Here is a 19,032-nt window from a genome sequence, read left to right on the forward strand (position 1 = left end):
ATCCCAGCATAAATACTGTTTAGACTTGTTATCTGATTGTGGTCTTTTAGGAGCCAAGCCTACTAGGGTTCTAATAGACAGTATTGCTAAGTTTTTACAAAATGATAGTTCCCTGCTACAAGATCCTTTTATTTATCGACGGTTGGTTGGCCGACTCTTCTGTTTAACCATCACTCGGCCAGATATTACTTACGCTACCCAAAAATTGAGTCAGTTCATTGCCACTCCAACTCAGAACCACTATAAGGAAGCCTTGTGTGTTCTTTGATATCTCAAGAACAGCCCAGAAAAAGGGCTTTTCTTTCCCAAGAGTTCATCCTTTTAGATTTCTGGTTTTAGCGATTCTAATTGGGCCGGATATCCGGATACACATCCATCTTTGACTGGCTACTGCTTTTTTTTTCTAGGAGAGTCCCTTATTTCCTGAAAAACAAAGAAACAGGTCACTGTTGTACATTCATCAACAGAAGCTGAGTACTGTACTCTTGCTAATACCACCTGTGAACTCTTATGGATATTGAATTTGCTGGGTTTCCATTATTTTTCTTGTGATAGATATCCTGTTAGAGTGCTCTTCATATAGCTGTCAATCCAATTTTTCATGAGCATACCAAGCGTTTGGAAGTTGATTGTTATTTGATGCGCCAAAAGGCACAGGCTAGGATAATGAAGTTGCTGCCAGTCCCTTCCTCTGGTCAACTTGCAGATATTTTTATCAAGCCACTTTCAACTAAGCCTGATAAGTTGGAAATTCTTAACGTATACCATCCTCCAGCTTGCGGGACATATTAAACCAACCTCCATCAGCCCAACATAACAACACAAAAGAAATTCAGGCTCAAATTTAACATTCATAATAAACAATTCTTTACTTTTCTATTATTTCTTTTGCTCATACTTTTTTTCTTTTATTCTAAAATGTGTGACTCACCTTTTCTGTTAGGATCACTACAACATTTTTAGTCTAAGGTAACCCTTATTCGAAGCAACATTTAACAAAAGTTGTCTTAGATAGACAAAGACAATATTTTTTACGAGTTACCTTTGAGTAGGACAAAGATAACAAAATTTTTTACCACTAATAAAAATAGTTGCCTTTGATCTCTAAAACAACATTTACAAAATGTTGCAATATAAAATTTTAAAACAACATTTTTAAATAAAATTATAACATTTTATAAGAGTTGTCAAAAACATTAAATTTATAACCTTTATAAAAATTGCCTAAAATTATTTATAGTTAAAAATTAAATAAAGAATTTGTAATCATATTCCCACCAATTATTTTTCCTATTAAATAACTTAAAAAACAAAAGGAACAAATAAATTTGTTCATCAGCTCATCATCTAAACAGAGAAAATACCCTGTGCCCTAACATGACCAAGCTAAGCCTTCCACGGACGAACAACGTAGCCAGTAACCCACCATGCATGAACCCTTTCTCCTTTCTCCACTGTCAGCTCCAATAATCGACGAGGCCAACGGTGACAGCAGCTCGACACACGGTGCTCTCCTCCATGGCGATGGCGTGGTGCTCTCCTCCACAGCGACTGCATGGTGCTCTTCTCCACGCAGGTTTCTCCACAGCGATGGCGCGGTGCGCTCCTCTTTCTGCGCCGAACCACCACCGGCGAGAAACCCTTCTCCCTTCTCTTCTCCTTCTTCCTCTTCTTCTCTTTTCTCGCATCCTCCTCTTCACGAACCAGAGATACAGAACCATAGCAACCTCTGTTTCGCTGGCGAGCTTTGACGCAACACCGCGACCACCCCCTCAGCTGCAACCTCCTCACCCTTGCCTTCTTGTTACTCTGTTCTTCACTTTCCAGGTTTTTGGAAAAATCTATTTTGCTGTTCTCTGATTTAATTTATTACATTTTAGTTAGATTTTAATTTTTACTTAGTAATTTTATTTAGTCAAACTAGTTTTTGCTGATTAGGTTAATTTAGATTAAAATTAGGATTCTCTTATCAGCATTCATCTTAGTTCATAGGTAATTAAGCATGCTATTATGTTTCTTGGGTCTGGAATTTCAATTTGTTTGGACCGGCTTGATTGATTTTCTGTTGAATTTCAAGTTCTCCATGGCTTCTCCACTAAGGTGCGCTTCTGGACGCTGGTTGTTACTAATTCCACAATCTCTGGTTCTCCACGCTGATTCTGGTATTTTCCCTTTGATTTCTTCATTTTCAATGTAAATTACAGAATGATTAATTTCCGTAATTCACTGAGTTAATTAGTTCATAGAGAATCGATTATTGTTTTTTGTTTGTTTGTTCTGTTGACCACTTTGATTGAGTTAACTAGTTCATAGAGAATAATGTAAATTTTACTCTCTTTGTTGAACACACAGCGGTTCTTGCTTTCACTGGGTAAGGTTACCCAATTTGCAATCTTCCAGTGACAATTTAGACTCAAATAGTGTGCTTGAAAATTCTTTAAATGCTAAGAAGAAGCAAATCTCGGAACTGAACATGGAGCTACATAATATTGAAACAACCTTATCAAATGAAAGAGAAGAATATAATGATGTCAAGAAACTTACTGCAATGCTCAATGAAAAGGTTATTTTCAATAAGTTGAAGTCTTCTAAATACAGGTTTGTTCATGTTATCTCATAAGTGATTGTGAATACCCAAAGATTTTGGTTTCACTTTTTTTTTTATTTTAAGTAACCTAGTGCTCATCAGATGCATTACTAGTTGAAATATCAGCAGCAATTATACAGAACTCCAAATTTAGTTACATGACACATGAATTAGGACTAATAGATGTTTAACTTCCCAAACTCGTTGAGAGATTGAAAAGTTTGCCTCATTGCGATATATTTTTGTCTATTCTTTCTTTAGCTTGTTTTTCTCCTATTTTTTTGGTAAAAAAAAAATAGAAATAAAAATAAAATCTGTATAATTGTTCTCAAAGTACTCTCTTTAATTATATTATGTGCCATGTGCTGTATTTTATTTCCTTTTCCCGACCTTAAGCTCTTGCTTTTATTGTGCTCCACTCAATATAGGAGGCTGCTCTTGAAGCAATGAAGAAAGAGCTTCTAGCAAGGCCAATAAAAAAATGGTAGATGACTTGCGTAAGAAAGTGAAGATTTTGCAAGTAAAATTATTTTTCTCTGATTTTGTTAATGTGAATTTTGGTGGCCTTTCTGTTTTGGGTGTACTGTCTATCGATCTATCTATTTAACCTTTTGTTAGCTACATGCAGGTTCTGGGATATAATTCAATTAAGGCTGAAGACTGGAAAGTGGCTACAAGTGTGGAGGAAATGAACATGATGGAGTCTCTTCTGCTTGATAAGAAGTTAAAAACTGTAAAATAAATGGAGCAGAGCTGACACAGTTGAAGGTATGAATGGTTTATTTTGCAATGGGACATACAATTGTGCCCCTACCCTTACCCTCCAAAACAAAAAGATAATTTGCAAAAGAAAAAGAAGAGAAAAAAAAAAAGAAAAATCATAAAAGAAGAGAAAACATCCATACTGAAAATAGCAGAACAGAAGGTAATAGAAAACTTACAGCAATGATTAATGAGCAACAGAAGTTGAAAGATGATATATTAAAGGTTTGAAACAAGTACCACAAAAACCACTATTAGTATATTCTTCTATATAGACAATTAACCCCTCTCATTTCCTTATTTATTTTACCTTTATTCATTTACAAGTTATGATGAAATTCTCTTCTCTTTAATTTCTTCAATATATCTAGTTACTTGTTATTAACTTTTGTACAGGGCTATAGTTCCAATTCCAAAGATCACAAACGCAACTTTCTTGCTGACTGGGATCTTTCAGAAGCTGGCAGTGGTGAGACATCTGAGGAGGTATGCTTATTATTAATAATCTATGGAATTATTTCTTTTTTTTTTTACATGTCCAACATCATTTCATACAAATTTTAAATATTAGATGATATAATATTGACTATATGTATCGTTAACTTTTAATAGGAAATAAGATAGTTGAAGGAGAAAATTGGGTTAACTGTGGAACTGGAAAAGTGCAAAGCCGACGATGTCAAATTATACGGGAAGATTCACTATGTCCAAGATTAATCTTGAGAAAAATATGTATTTTATTTATTTATATTTATTATTTACTTGACTTGGTAATTGAGCAAGTCCGAAAGTTATTTAATTGACACTTTGAAACATCTTTCTATATATACAATCTATATTAGCTTATTCTCTTTCTGTATCAATTAAATTGAGTTTAAATATTTAAATGTTATTAGTGTGTTATATATCCTTCAAATGTCATAAATTTAAGAAAAGCAAAAAAAAAAAAAAACTTTAAATATAAAAAAGAACAATCTAAAACTCAATAAGGTATTGTTTTAGGTATTAGAAAAAGATAACTTCAAATAAATTTATATAAGTGTTGCTTTTGGTATATGAAAAAACAATCTGAAAAACTTATATAAGTGTTGCTTTTGGTATATAAAAGGTAACTTAAAAAAATTTAAATAAGTGTTGCTTTATGTATTAGAAAATACAACTCATAAAAGGTGTTGCAATAAAGTATTTATTAATGCGTTGCGTTTGGGTTCTCTAAGGCAACCCTTATATGAAGTTGTTTTTTTTAGTAGAAAAGGCAACGTTTTTTAAAGGTTACCACGAAAAGGGTTCCCTTTGATGCAAAAAAGTGTTGCCTTAGACCAAAGGTAACGGCCGTATAGCCAACCCCCAAAAAGCGTTGTGTTTTGTCAAAAAGTGTTGCCTTTGATCAAAGACATTGCTTTTCCTAATTATAGGCAACGTTTTTGAAGGGTTGCCTCAACCCAAATTTATTGTAGTGGATAAGATTTTTTTTTCTAAATTTCATAGTTGCCATATGAATTTAGTAAATTATGTATTTTTCTTTCGGTATATATACATCGTTGGTAATTATTGATCAATAAAAAGAATACAATACACATTTTTTTTCATTTATACTATTCTATGCTTTTTTTTTTCTTGTTATTTTTGTTGGGTTTTCAAAATAGGGAGCAATTTTTATCCTTAAAGTACATGTTGGTTAATTTTTTTTATTTAGATATTATTTTTGATAAAACTATAATTTTTTCCAATAAGGAGACAGTGGCTTCCCCAAAAAAAAAAAAAAAAAAAAAAAAAAAAACCTGTAGTGTTGCCAAGTCTATAAAATAAAATGTTGAGGGCATTAAATAAGAAAGGATAATATCATCATACATCACTTATTGTTCTAGAGTTGTCACACGACTTGGTTGGTGGTTTGATCTCATCTCTTAAATTTATCCCTTACACGTGGCAGCATCTTAGAGCCACAAATACCCTTTGCCTTAGAAGACCACAGTCAGAAACCTCCACCTACAAACCCTTTCCACTCAGACCTCCCTTTCCTTCGATGCCCCTTCTTATAAGCTCATTAATAAATTATTTCATTAATTAATTTAGTTTAAACATGTACGACTAATTTATATCCCTTTATTTGACCTTTCTATATATTCCTTCAACACACATAATTCTCTCTCTCCTTTTCATCTATGTCTCCTCCTCCTCCTCTTCTTCTTCCTCTTCACTTTACCTTTTTATCTTCATCAGATTTCTTGATTGATTAGTCGTCTTCTTCTTCTTCTTCTTGGTGCATAACGGTCTAGCATAGCTTCTTCTATGGCGGTTTTACCTGGAAGTTCCTCCAGCTTAGAATTGACCATATCTGTGCCAGGCTTTGCTTCTTCACCACCTCTACTTCCATCATCATCTGGTAAACAAGCATCACCATATTCATTCCTTGCTTCTTTAATCTTTATATATCTTCTTCCTTCCTTTCTAGTGATCTTCATTCTTGATCGATGCTTATATCATGCTAACTTCCTTTATTTATATGTATATACTATCATTTACATAATTAGAATTTGTTTCCCGTTCAAAATAAAATTAACTATTGGCCCCTTTCATAAATAAATAGAGTATTTAAATTTCTTGGCTTTCTTTATGAGTTTTGTTTTTCAATTTAAAAGTTAAAATCATAGTATGTACACCCCATCCAGGTGGCCAAGTTCTACTTTAATTTTTTTTTTTCACTTTTATGTACATAATAATATGGTTGGATCATATGATAACAACATATTTTACACTCTTTTTCGTGATTAATATCTTAGATCATGGTTATGATGATAAGATAATATAACAATTTTTACTTTTCAGTCGGTAAAATTAATTAAATTGGGAAGCACATATACATAACAATAGTGTTTGGATTGACAATAAATAAAAAATCAGTCAAAACAATTTAAAATTGTGTTATTTAGTATTCATTATTGATCGTTATAATAATTATACAATTTTAAATATAATAAATATATAATTACGAATATAATATATATAAAATTATAAATATTATATTATAAAAGACAACTTTTGATATTATCTTTCTAGTATTATCATATAATCGTATAATGTTCTAGTGTGTACAATAATTAATTAACGCAGTGTGCGTATATATACATATATCTTTGGTATTAATTAATGCAGTGAAAGAATTGGACATAAACCAATTACCATCAGAAGAAGAATGGATTATAGCATCAAACATGGAAGATGAAGAAGAAAGCAGCAATGGAGAACCTCCACGCAAGAAACTTCGTCTCACAAAAGAACAGTCTCGTCTCCTTGAAGAAAGCTTCAGACAAAACCACACTTTAAACCCTGTAATTATTAACCTTTCAATTCTACTATTTAATTCGTACCTACTTTTACTTTTATCATAAAATTTATGGTAACATAAATTTTGGAATAATTTAAGAACTTAATTTTTATGTATCACCGGTATAAAATATACATTTAATTGTCTATTAGTATATCATCAAAGTAACTAATTTTTTAAGATATAATTTATTATATAGACTAAAAATTAATGATCAAATCACTCATCATATATTTTTATATTAATTCATATATAATTTAACTTATATTTAACGTGCATTTTATATTTTAGTATATATTTTATATAAATACTTGATTTAATAATTAATTTTTATGTATACTTAATATAATTATATTGATTTATTAAATAACTGTATAAAATTCTTTATATATTAATAAAACTAAACTCTAAATTTAATAACATTTTTTGAAAAAAAAAAATACTTAGTTTTGGATATGGTTTTAACTTTTTGTGTGTACAGAAGCAGAAAGAGTCATTGGCAATGCAACTGAACCTAAGAGCAAGGCAAGTGGAGGTTTGGTTTCAAAACCGTAGGGCCAGGTTTGTTTAATTTTTTCCTTTATAACTATATATAGTGGCAAATACCTAAAAAAAACCTATATATAATGGCTTTGCATGCCATTTTAATTTCTTTTGCATTTGGGTGGCATGACTGGATTCTTCAAAATATAATAATTCCACTTAGCATTGCCCAAAATTTGCGGATACAGATAGATATATAAAAAACGTTGACGGAATAATATATATAATGATAGTTATTATCGTATAGAGCTTATGAATCTGAATCTAATTCTACATACCCTTTATTCTTCCTAGCTACTATCTCTTACAAAGGTAGTTGAGATCGGTCATTTACCCATTAATTAACAATAATATAGTTCATATAATAAGGAAGCATGCTATATGAGCTATTTAATTTGTTAAAATACAAAAATATGTACTATTAGCTTTTCACGCCTTCATGTTTTAATTTTGATATTACGATACTGGAGCACATATATATGCTACCAATTGAGTTAACAAGGAATACATGTGTGAAAATATTATTGTACACAAAATATATATTAAAAAGAAAGAGAAAAAACTCGTGAGAATAATGTGTGTGCACATATATAATGTCAATTAGTTACTTTTTTATAAAAACATACAAAAATTAAGTTATTAATATATATATCATCAAATCACATATTCTAAAAGTTTAAATTAACAAAAAAAATATATAAATAATTATATCTATAACGTGTTTTTTAAGCAAGAGATTATTTTAAATTTATTTAAATTTTTGTATAAAAATTTTTTCCGTTTAATTAACTTTATACTAATTTTTTTTTGTCTAACAAAAATTGATCTATAGACTTTTTAGTTATTAAAGTTCTGATATTATGTTACGAAATTATTCTTTTAAAAAATTTAAACTAATAAAAAAATATAAATAAATAATTATATATCTAATAATATACATATTATATACTTATTAAACTAAATAATTTTTAAAATATTAGTATATAGTAAAAAAATTAACATATACTACTTAAGTATGTGTCAGCTAAATTTTTTTAGTATAAATGAAATATATATACATATGTAAATAGAACATGCATGTATGGTTAAAATGGTTTATAATTTAATGAAAAATTGGCATGTGAAATAATAATAACAGGTACGTAGGTTAATAATAATTCTATAACAGTAGTAATATAATCTTAGGTAAGGGAGACATAAGAATGACATATTGACATGAGAATGGCTGGCTGTGCAAATATATATAATATATGAACAATTATATAATCATATGGATCTTAAAGTGTTTAAAACCACAATTTCAGCTATGTGGAAAAGAAAAACACAATCATTGTTGTCGAAATTAAAGTAGACAAGTTGATAATGATGGCACCGCATTTGTGGAGTTCTATTTGTTAGCCTCGTGTGCTACTCTGATCATCACTCTAATAAGTGCGCCTTTGACCACTCCTATTCTTCCTTTGGACCAACCATGCATAATAATGCATTTGATTTTACAATGAATTATTAGCTTTATTAATTAATTAATTAATTAATAAGTATCATGCATTATTTACCGACACGTATCCACACAATCAAACAGGATTTTCCACTCTTCTCCCAATAACAAAATTTCGTCCATAATAATCATCTTTGTCCCCTTAGCTTTGCTAGAGCCTAGAAAACTATATGCATAACAATATAAAATTACAGAAATATTTTATCATAAAAAAGAATTAATAAAAAAAAGTTAAAATTTGTTTTATTTAATATTTATTAATTATTATAATAAATATTAAATAAAATAAGTTTCGATAATTTTTTTTGTCTCTTTTAACATTATCCATAAAATTAAATCCTACTTTTTGTTAATTTAATTAAGTCAAGAAGGAGAGAACTACACTTCTCTTTTCATTCCCTTGTTAAATTTAACAAACACATAAACATAAATGAGATTTATCTCTTCTAGCTCCTATATTGGATTATACTATATGCATTCTGTTTTTAGTTATCTTAGACTTTTATTTATCAAAATTTTAATATCATATTATAAAAGTTTAACATGTCCCATAACACAAACTTTAACTTATGTTATTTTATACTAAAATTTTTAAATTTTTTTACGTCAACAAAAATTAAACACAAATTTTTAATATTAAAATTTTAATATTATATTATAAAATTATTTATTTTAAATTTAAACAATATCATAAAATTATTTTAAAAAATAAACAAATATATATATATATATATATACACACACACACGGGAGTTTTTTGGTGGCTTTAGTTTTGGTGACTAAAGGTGGCATGAATTTGACTTACAAGTAAAATATTGACACATAACAAGAAAATCAAATCTAACACTAAAATTATTCTTTTTTTCTTTTATAATTTTTTATAATTATTATTATTTTTAATAATTTCTAAAATAAAATCAAAATTATTTTATTTTTAAAAAATAATTTCTTATAATTATTTTTATTATTATATTTACCAAAATAATTTTTTTTATAATTGTTTTTTTGTAATTTCGAAAAACTAACACCAAAATAATATTTTCTCTCTTTTATAATTTCTCATGATTATTTTTATCAAAATAATTTTTATTATTATTTTTATAAAATAATTTAAAAAAAACTAACACCAAAATAATTCTCTCTCTCATAATTTTTTATAATTATTTTTATCAAAATAATTTTTTATGCTTCCTACTTGTCCAATTTAAAGGAAGGTTATGATTTTACAAATTTATTTCCATAATTTCTCATTTTGAGTATAAGATTGGAAATGTTTAGATAAATTTGTGAAATTACAACCTTCGTCAAGATTAGACGAGTGAGAAGCATAAGAAATTATTTTGATAAAAATAATTATAAAAAATTAGAAGAAAGAGAATCATTTTGTTGTTAATTTTTTGAAATTATTTTATAAAAATAATTATAAAAAATTATTTTGATAAAAATAATCATAACAAATTAAGAGAGAGAGAATTATTTTGGTGTTAGTTTTTTAAAATTATAAAAAAATAATTATAAAAAAATCATTTTGGTAAAAAAATGATAAAAATAATTATAAAAAATTATTTTAATAAAAATCATCATAAAAAAATAATTATAAGAATTTTTTTTAAAAATTAAAATAATAAAATAATAATTATAAATATAATTAAAAAAAATTATTTTAGTATTATTTTTTAAAATTATTTTGATAAAAATAATTATAAGAAATTATAAGAGAAAGAAAAGAATCATTTTGGTGTTAGATTTGATTTTCTTGCCATGTTTCAATATTTTACTTATAAATCAAAGTCATGTCACCTTTAGTCACCAAAACTAAAATCACCAAAGAACTCTCCAATATATATATAATATACTCAAACGAATAAAAAAAACATATTGAATAATTATATCTCACTACATCAACTACCGTCTTAAACAATATACGCTATAGAAAACTGCACTACCATATATGACATATATAATTTGATTCTGATGATATTATACTGGTAACTTTAACGTGAACAAAATATCATACGAATCATTAAGAAAACACTTATTTTGCAACTAACTACAGCGAATTCTCACTTTAAAAATCTTTAAATAACATTAGATAGCTAGAGACAACGGTTGTTATTAGTGACCCAAAACAAAAGGGACAACGGTACGGTGGTTCTTTACAGTTGGAAGTAAGCATAAAATCGAACCTACATGGAAGAATAATGCTGATGATATAGTGTGTGTGTGTGTGACCAATATTATATGTTATTGCTAAGTCCTAACCAAATACCATAATACTACTCTTCAAGCAAAGGAGCCATACGTATAAGATTTTCCATAAAGAAGCATATTTTAAAAATGAGTTTTAGTCTTAATCTACTGCATTTAATAACACATGAAATGAATGCCAGTTCTAAGTAAAACACAAAAATAATATAAATGAGTAATGATAGAGAACTAATAATATCATACTCAATTTCAACTAATACTGTAGTAGATTATCAAACAAATCTAGTATAAAATTTACTGAAAATGAATTTTTGTTAACTTTAGATTTCAAATATTTTTTTAATTAAATTTCGAAAGTTTTTATTTTTAAAAATTTCGAATGTTGCAATGTTAATCGTGTAATGTTAGCTGCCAGAACATTTTTATTAACAATATATTTTTTTTTATACAACTAAATTTCTTATTTTTCCTTATCAATTTCTTTTTCTTTTTAAAGTGTCCTCTTCATCCATTTTCCTATTATTGTACTAGTTTGTTTCTAGAAATTTGATTAGCTAACATGAAATTAACAAATTTACTTTTATTATCATGAAATCATTCATATAAAAAACTTAAATTTATAGGAGGAGACAACATGAATAATTATTATGCTTCCTTCATAAAAATAAATTGAGATATATAATAAGATGCAAAATTGTTGATTACTGAGCATAACTCTAAAACACATGTATATATAGATTGTTGTATTGGAATTATTTTAACAGAAAAATTGTGGAGCGTACAGGAGCAAGCTGAAGCAGACGGAGATGGAGTGCGAGTACCTGAAGAGGTGGTTTGGATCGTTGACAGAGCAGAAGCGAAGGTTACAGAGGGAAGTGGAAGAGCTGAGAGCCATGAAGGTGGGCCCACCAACCGTGCTCTCTCCTCACACAAGCCAGCCACTCCCAGCTTCAAGCCTAACCATGTGTCCCCGTTGCCAGCGTGTCACCTCAACTGCCACATTATTATCTTCCCCTAAATCGCATCAACCTCCAGCGGCTTCTCCATGATTTGATTCCGTACACACAACACCACCAACAAATTATTAATTGATATGATGGAGTAGATATTAGATTAGGTTAGAAAACAATGTTTATAGCTGTTATTGTATCTGCTTCTTTTATTTAATTTCTAGGGTTAACGCTTTTGGAGAAATGGAGCTTCTAGTTAGAGGGACGCTTTTATTATTATATATATTTTTTATTTTTTATATAGCAGTACGTTACGTCGTATCTTCGGCGGTTTTCACTTTGTAATCTTCAATGCATATTTTATGCTTCCAATTTCCATTTTAACCTCTTTCTCTCTCTTTCTCTCTCAAATATTAACTTCTATTTCGAATTTACTCTGAAAATAACACTTTCTATACTTCAAGCCATGAACAGATCTAGAATTTAAATAATGGAGAGGGAGGGGGCGCAAATTATTTTTAATATGGAAAAGGTCACGGTGTTTTTGCTGAATATTAACTTTTGGCATATTATAGTGTAAATAATACTACACATCTAAATCTTTTTGTTAATCAAATCTAATTAAATTGGCCTAATATAATAAAAATTAATTATGGCTAGTATCATTTTAAATATTAATATTTAATTTGGTTAGAATTTTTGAATATGTAACATTATTCTAATAGGCTTATAGCATTGTGAATGCGTAGAGAATACTGATACAATATGTACACTACAAGAAACCCGGCAGATAGCGGCGGATATTTAGTGGCGATTTTTTTCAACTGCTGCTAAATAGAATCTGCCAGCGATTCTTGTGGCGGATTTAGAGGGGACTACCAAATGATCTCATTTTACAGCGGTTTTTCTGTAATCGCTGCAAAATGTACCCGTTTTGCAGCAATTCTTGTGACGGATTTGGAGGGGCTACCAAATGATCTTATTTTGCAGCAGTTTTTTTCTATAACCGCTGCGAAATGTCGAGTTGTGATTACTTAAATACTCGTTTTGCAGCGGTTAATTACTAACCGCTGTAATATTATTTTAACTTAAATTTTTTTTGTTTAAACATTGCCTTGTTAAAACTATTCTAGTCCTCGCTATTTTTTTTTTTACTGAAAACATGTTTCAAATACTGCAACTTAATGCATTAAATAAATTTTCAATTTTGTGTTACATAAAAAATAATTCATTAATTAAAAAAATATTATAAATCAATAACAAAAAAAACAAATTTACGAATCAGGTTTTCTCTTGTACTATCAGTGCATTTTGAGTTTGTATTCAAGCATAAATGGTAACAAAAAAATCAAGTAAATATCCGAATTCATAAACTCAAAACAAAGTTCAATAGAGCATAAAAATAAGAATTACTAAAGTAGACAAACAAGTATTGACTCAAAATTTCTCATCAACTTTGTATTGACCTGGCCAGAAAAACTCTGTCAAAATCCACTACCGTGACGTAATAAAGGATCTGATAAGTCATCTCCAAACCATGGCAACTTGTTCAGATCAAAATCCCTTTTTGCAGCATGTACGTCATCTTCTCTATGTTGGGTGTTTAAAGTTTCATTGTCTTTTTCTGTAACCTTGTCAAGACTCAACATTCCTGGAGATGTCATATCCACTGGAGGAGATAGCATCTAAATCGTCTTCTGAATCAGTGTCTGCTCCATCTAGAGTGTCAGCAACTATTTCGCCTGAATATTCAATTGACACTGAATATATGAACATGCAACCAACAACATAAATCTACTTAACAGATAATGATAACTTCCAGGTCATTACCTAGTTATTAAGGTAAAAAATTGCGAAATTATGGAAAGAGGACTTTCAAAATTAACAAATACAAAATTAACTATTACCATCTCCTTCGTCGGTAGTTTGGACAGATTTCTTGGAAAGAAGCTCTCTAATAGCACGTTCTATATACTTCAATTCCTCTTTTGAAGCAATCTCCAACTCAACACCATGCAAGTTATTAAAGCGCATCTGCACCATAATAAAATGTATAGTTGATGGTTTTTTTTGTAAAGCATATTGTGTCTCTGTGATTCACTTTCTATGCTAGAAATTTATTTCTAACCTTTATTTCAGCAAGCATGTCTGATGAGAGAACTTTTGCGTGGTCTAGAAATTTGCGGATAAATCCTCGTTGCAAGTATAGTTTCTAAACCTTCAAAAGTCCTTTCATACAAACGTTTTGGTTGTCACAAGTAACAAACCCCTTTGAAATTGATAACCGAGTATTCAAACCTCGGGTCGTCTTCTCAAGGAATTGCAGGGAAGTATGTTCTTATTATTGGTTATGAAGATTGTAAATTGGGGGTTTTGGAAGTAAGGAGGGAATATGTTATATGACAAGTAAAATAAAATAATAATAATAATAATAAAATCTCTTGGCAAGGTATAAGAAATTGGAAGTCCAGACTTAGTTATCCTTATCAATAATAATGAAAGTTGAATCTTAATTCCACTTAGTTGACCTTTACTAAGCAAAGGAAAGTCAAGGGACAAATTGGTTTGATCTTCGAATCCTATTTATTTCCTAAGAAAAGATTGGGATTATTGAAGTTCAACTCAATTGGCAAGATAACAATTATCAATTATGCTGTTGAATTGGATAACTCCTGAGTTACTGATTTCTTAACCAAAACCAAAAGGCAAAAAGTAAATCTACTGGAATAAAAATGCCTTCAAATGGGAAGCAATAATCATGTAAATAAAAGAAAGCAATAATAACTGAAATACCTCAAATAACATTAATTCAAGTAATCTGGAACAGTTCATAAACTAAATTGGAAAAATAAATAAAAATAAAGAACCTGGGATTGAGAGTTACTCCTAAAACTAAGAGAAGTCCTAAATCCTAATCCTAAGAGAGAGGAGAGAACCTCTCTCAAAACTAATCTAAATCATGGAAAGTAACTAAATTGGCGAGCTCCCCTATGAATGGATGCATTCTTCCACTTTATAGCCTCTAATCCGTGTGTTCTGGGCTGAAAACTGGGTCAAAAGTAGCCCAGAAATCGCCCCCTGCGATTTCTGTTACGTCCAGGTCGCGGGCAAGTGACGCGGAGGCGTCGTCCATGCGGCCGCGCGGGTTGAGGTTCGCAGATGCGACGCGGACGCGTCATTCACGCGTTCGCATCGCCTAACTTCGGGGAAGCTATGGCAAATTATATATCAAATCGAAACCCCGAACGTTAGCTTTTCAACACAACTGAAACCGCGTCGTTTGGACCTCTGTAGCTAAAGTTATAGCCGTTTGAGTGCGAAGAGGTCAGGCTAGACAGCTTAGCAGTTTCTCCAACTTCTTGTATTCCTTCCACTTTTGCATGCTTCCTTTCCATCCTCTGAGCCATTCCTGCCCTGTAATCTCTGAAAACACTTAACACACATATCAAGGCATCTAATGGTAATAAGAGAGGATTAATAATAAGCAAATATAAGATCAAAGAAGCATGTTTTCAATCATAGCACAAAACCAGGAAGAAAAATGTAAAACATGCAAATAGTATGAATAAGTGGGTAAAGAGTTGATAAAAACCACTCAATTAAGTACAAGATAAACCATAAAATAGTGGTTTATCAACCTCCCCACACTTAAACAATAGTATGTCCTCATGCTAAGCTCAAGAGAAGCTATAAAGATGAAGGGGAATGGTAGGATGTATGAAATGCAACCTATCTATATGAATGCAACTACAAGCAAAAAAATGTTTCTACCTACTTGGTTAAAAGTAAATAAATCTCCAAGAATAAATATGAACTGGATTTTACTAAGTCAAATCATAAAAATGAAGTACAAATAGACTTGTAGAAGAAAATAGCTCGTGAAAGCCGGGAACAAAGAATCGAGCATCGAACCCTCACTAGTAGTGTATATCACTCTAATCACTCAAGTGTTTTAGGTTCGATTCTCTCAATTCTCTACTAACCTTGTTTTCTAAGGCTTGCTCTTCATCTCACAATCAACATAAATTTAATGCACAAATACACATATCAAGAGGTCTTTTAAGGGTTGTAATGGGGTTAGGGTCAAGGTAGGATTGTATTTGGCCAAGTGGACTAAAATATGAATCCTTAATTAACTTAAACTTTCCACCTAACTTAAACAATCCATGTAATCATAATACAATATCTAACCATCCATTAACCATGTTTTCCATATATTCATGCATTCTAATTTCAAGTACAGCTCATATGCATTGCTTTCACCACTTACTTTGGGGCATTTTGTCCCCTTTCACTTATTTTGCTCTTTTTTTTTTCATTTTTTTCTTTATTATTTATATATTATTTTTTTCTTTTGTTTTTCTCAATGCATATGATTAATTTATTGAATGCATGAACATGTCCTATTTCTTTCACATTTTCAATATATAGCACCCAATTCTTAAACCAAACATTTTCAAACCCACTTTTCCCACACTTAATTCATGAGCACTCTCACTAGTCTAAGCTAACCAAGGATTCAAATTAAGGACATTATTGTTTTCCGCTTTAGTGTTAGTGATGAGCTAAAATAAAGAATAAAAAGGGGTAAAATAGGCTCAAATTGGTTTGCAAAGGATAATGAAATGTAAGGCCATATGGGTATGTAAGCTCAGTGAAACAAAGGCCTCAATCATATAAGTGCATGCATACATCAAACCATGGAAATATAAAATTAAGCAAGACAAAGATCACAATTTTAGAGAGAAAAATACACACTAAAACAAAATTTTGGTTGATAAAATGCAACCAATTCAAATAGGCTCAAAATCTCACAAGTTTTGTGTGTTCGAGCTCTAAACCATGTTCCAGTATAATATTTCTTCAAACAAGTGTAACATTAAATTTTATTCAAATTAGTGAAATGCTCTAAAAGGTTTCTTGAAAAAAAAAATATTACTTCAACCAAGTGGTAAAATATGCACAAAAATCAAACAAACATGCAAATGCAACAACTAACTACAAAGAAAATTTAAACATTGGTGTTGAGACAAGAAAGTACTAACCCATGGAGATCGGTATCGACCTCTCCACACTTAAAGATTGCACCGTCCTCGGTGCATGCTGAGATGTGCAGTTGGACGGGTTGTTTCAACTGATGCTTTTCTCTAAAGATTGTGCAGATGGACTTGTTTGTCTCCCCTTATAAACGTCTTCCGGTTCCCTTCCGAGTGGCCATCCTGAAAGAAAAAGGGAAGAAAGGTAACCCAATAATAGAGATAAGAAAATAAATGAAGTATGGTTGGGTTAATGCCATTTGATAAGGGTCTCATTTACATGGAAGCTTCAACATGTACGTGAGAAAACAATAGAAGTCATGGCATACCAATGGTGCAGAATTTGCAACAAAGGAGGGGAGAATGTGGGTAATGCAAGATAAGATAAGTTCATATCAATGCAGGAGAAGTACAAATAGCATAAAAGATTAGCATTAATTTAAATAATGTTACCTAATCAGAATAAAACAAGTCATAAGCACCAAGATAATACCAGAAAAGATATAACAGTTGAATAAGAACAAGTGACACCAATGGTAAAATAATAACTTTAGAAAAGAAAAGAAACATATGCACAAAATTAAAATGTAATGAATGAAAGTATGTAAATAAATTAGGTAAAATAGAATAGAAGTGAAAAAAGATGAGAAGTTAAAAAGATAAAGTAAGAAAGAAAGAAGAAAGAAGAAAAGATGGAAGAAATTAGGATTGGGGAAGAAAAGATAAGATATTTGGCAAATTAGGATAAGCTGTGCGGCGCAATCGACGCGGACGCGTGGGGCACGCGGTCGCGTGACTTGCACTTATAAGGATTGACGCGGTCGTGTCGGTCACGCGGTCGCGTGACACAGTTTATGCTACTGGCGCGAGGGCAGCCTCGCGCTCGCACAACTCTCTGTTCAAAATCATATTAGTGACAAATTTTAAGTGACGCGATCGCATAGGGCATGCGATCGCGTGAGTGGGCTTTGAAGGAATATGACGCGGTCGCGTGGGTCACGCGGCCGCGTGGGAAGGATTATGTGTTCAGCACCAATCCAGCACCACTCTCGCACAACTTTCGGGTGTGCACCACTTTGACGTCGAAATCTTGGTCACGCGGCCGCGTGGGGCACGCAGTCGCGTGGGAGGCTATTATTCCCATATGACGCGGTTGCGTGAGACGATTTGTGCCATTGGCACGCCCCCAGCCACGCTCTCGCGTGACTTTCTGTTCGTTTTCTTTTCTTCCCATTGCACTGGTGACGCGGACGCGTTAGCGACGCTGCCGCGTCGCGTGCATGCTTTTTTTTTTAATGCAATATGCAGAATGCAATGCTTAATGTGAATGCTATGAAAACTTCCAGGTTTAATGAAAATTAAAATAAAATAAAAACAAACAACATGAAATAAAATTGAAAAAGAAACGATCATACCATGGTAGGTTGTCTCCCACCTAGCACTTTTAGTTAAAGTCCTTAAGTTGGACATCTGGTGAGCTCCCTGTTATGGTGGCTTGTGCTTGAACTTATCCAGGAATCTCCACCAATGTTTGTGATTCCAGTAACCTCCGGGGTCCCAAACTAGGCGCAGAAAGCCTTCAAGTAAGTTAAAGCAAGTTACAAGGCCCCAAGAGTGTTGATTGCCAAAATGAATTCCGGGGTCCCAAATCTTGCTTTTGCACCCGTCTTCAAGTTGATTATCATGATTCCATCCGGGTGATTCAGCTTTAGAATTCTCACTGAAGCGTCCAAATAACTTCCTAGACCCATTCAATTGAGCTCTATACCAACCTTTGCGTTTAAACTTAAAGCTTCCAACCATAATGAACTTTGCAGGACAGTTCTTACCACTGACCATCTTCCTCTTACTCTTAATGCCACAAAGAGTTCTAAGTTGACCATTCGTCTCTAGTAGCCCATATTCAAGTGGAATTAGAAAGCTAAGGGATATGAATTTTACCCACTTGAATGTTGTGAAGGATTATGGCAACTTAGGGGGAGGTGTTTTTAATGAAATTGCAAGCTCCACTCCCTTGTGCTCTTCTCTGATAATTACCACCTCTTTGCAAACTTCTTTAATTTCAACATCTTCCTCTTGGTAGCTTTCTTCCAATTCAATCTCCTCTTCATTGCTTTCCA

At 31.2% G+C, this 19,032-nt stretch overlaps 1 protein-coding gene across 1 annotated transcript; it reads left to right on the forward strand.

The window, feature by feature from the left end:
• Positions 1 to 5,326: 5,326 nt before the first annotated feature.
• Positions 5,327 to 12,260, forward strand: LOC112742011 (homeobox-leucine zipper protein HOX3). Its single transcript, XM_025791222.3, has 4 exons — positions 5,327 to 5,735; positions 6,506 to 6,681; positions 7,159 to 7,238; positions 11,711 to 12,260. The coding sequence occupies exons 1-4, from the start codon at positions 5,642 to 5,644 to the stop codon at positions 11,973 to 11,975; spliced, it is 615 nt and encodes a 204-aa protein (XP_025647007.1). The 5' UTR covers positions 5,327 to 5,641; the 3' UTR covers positions 11,976 to 12,260.
• Positions 12,261 to 19,032: the final 6,772 nt, after the last annotated feature.

The sequence above is a fragment of the Arachis hypogaea genome, chromosome 14 (assembly GCF_003086295.3).
Source record: "Arachis hypogaea cultivar Tifrunner chromosome 14, arahy.Tifrunner.gnm2.J5K5, whole genome shotgun sequence".
NCBI classification, from domain to species: Eukaryota; Viridiplantae; Streptophyta; class Magnoliopsida; order Fabales; family Fabaceae; genus Arachis; species Arachis hypogaea.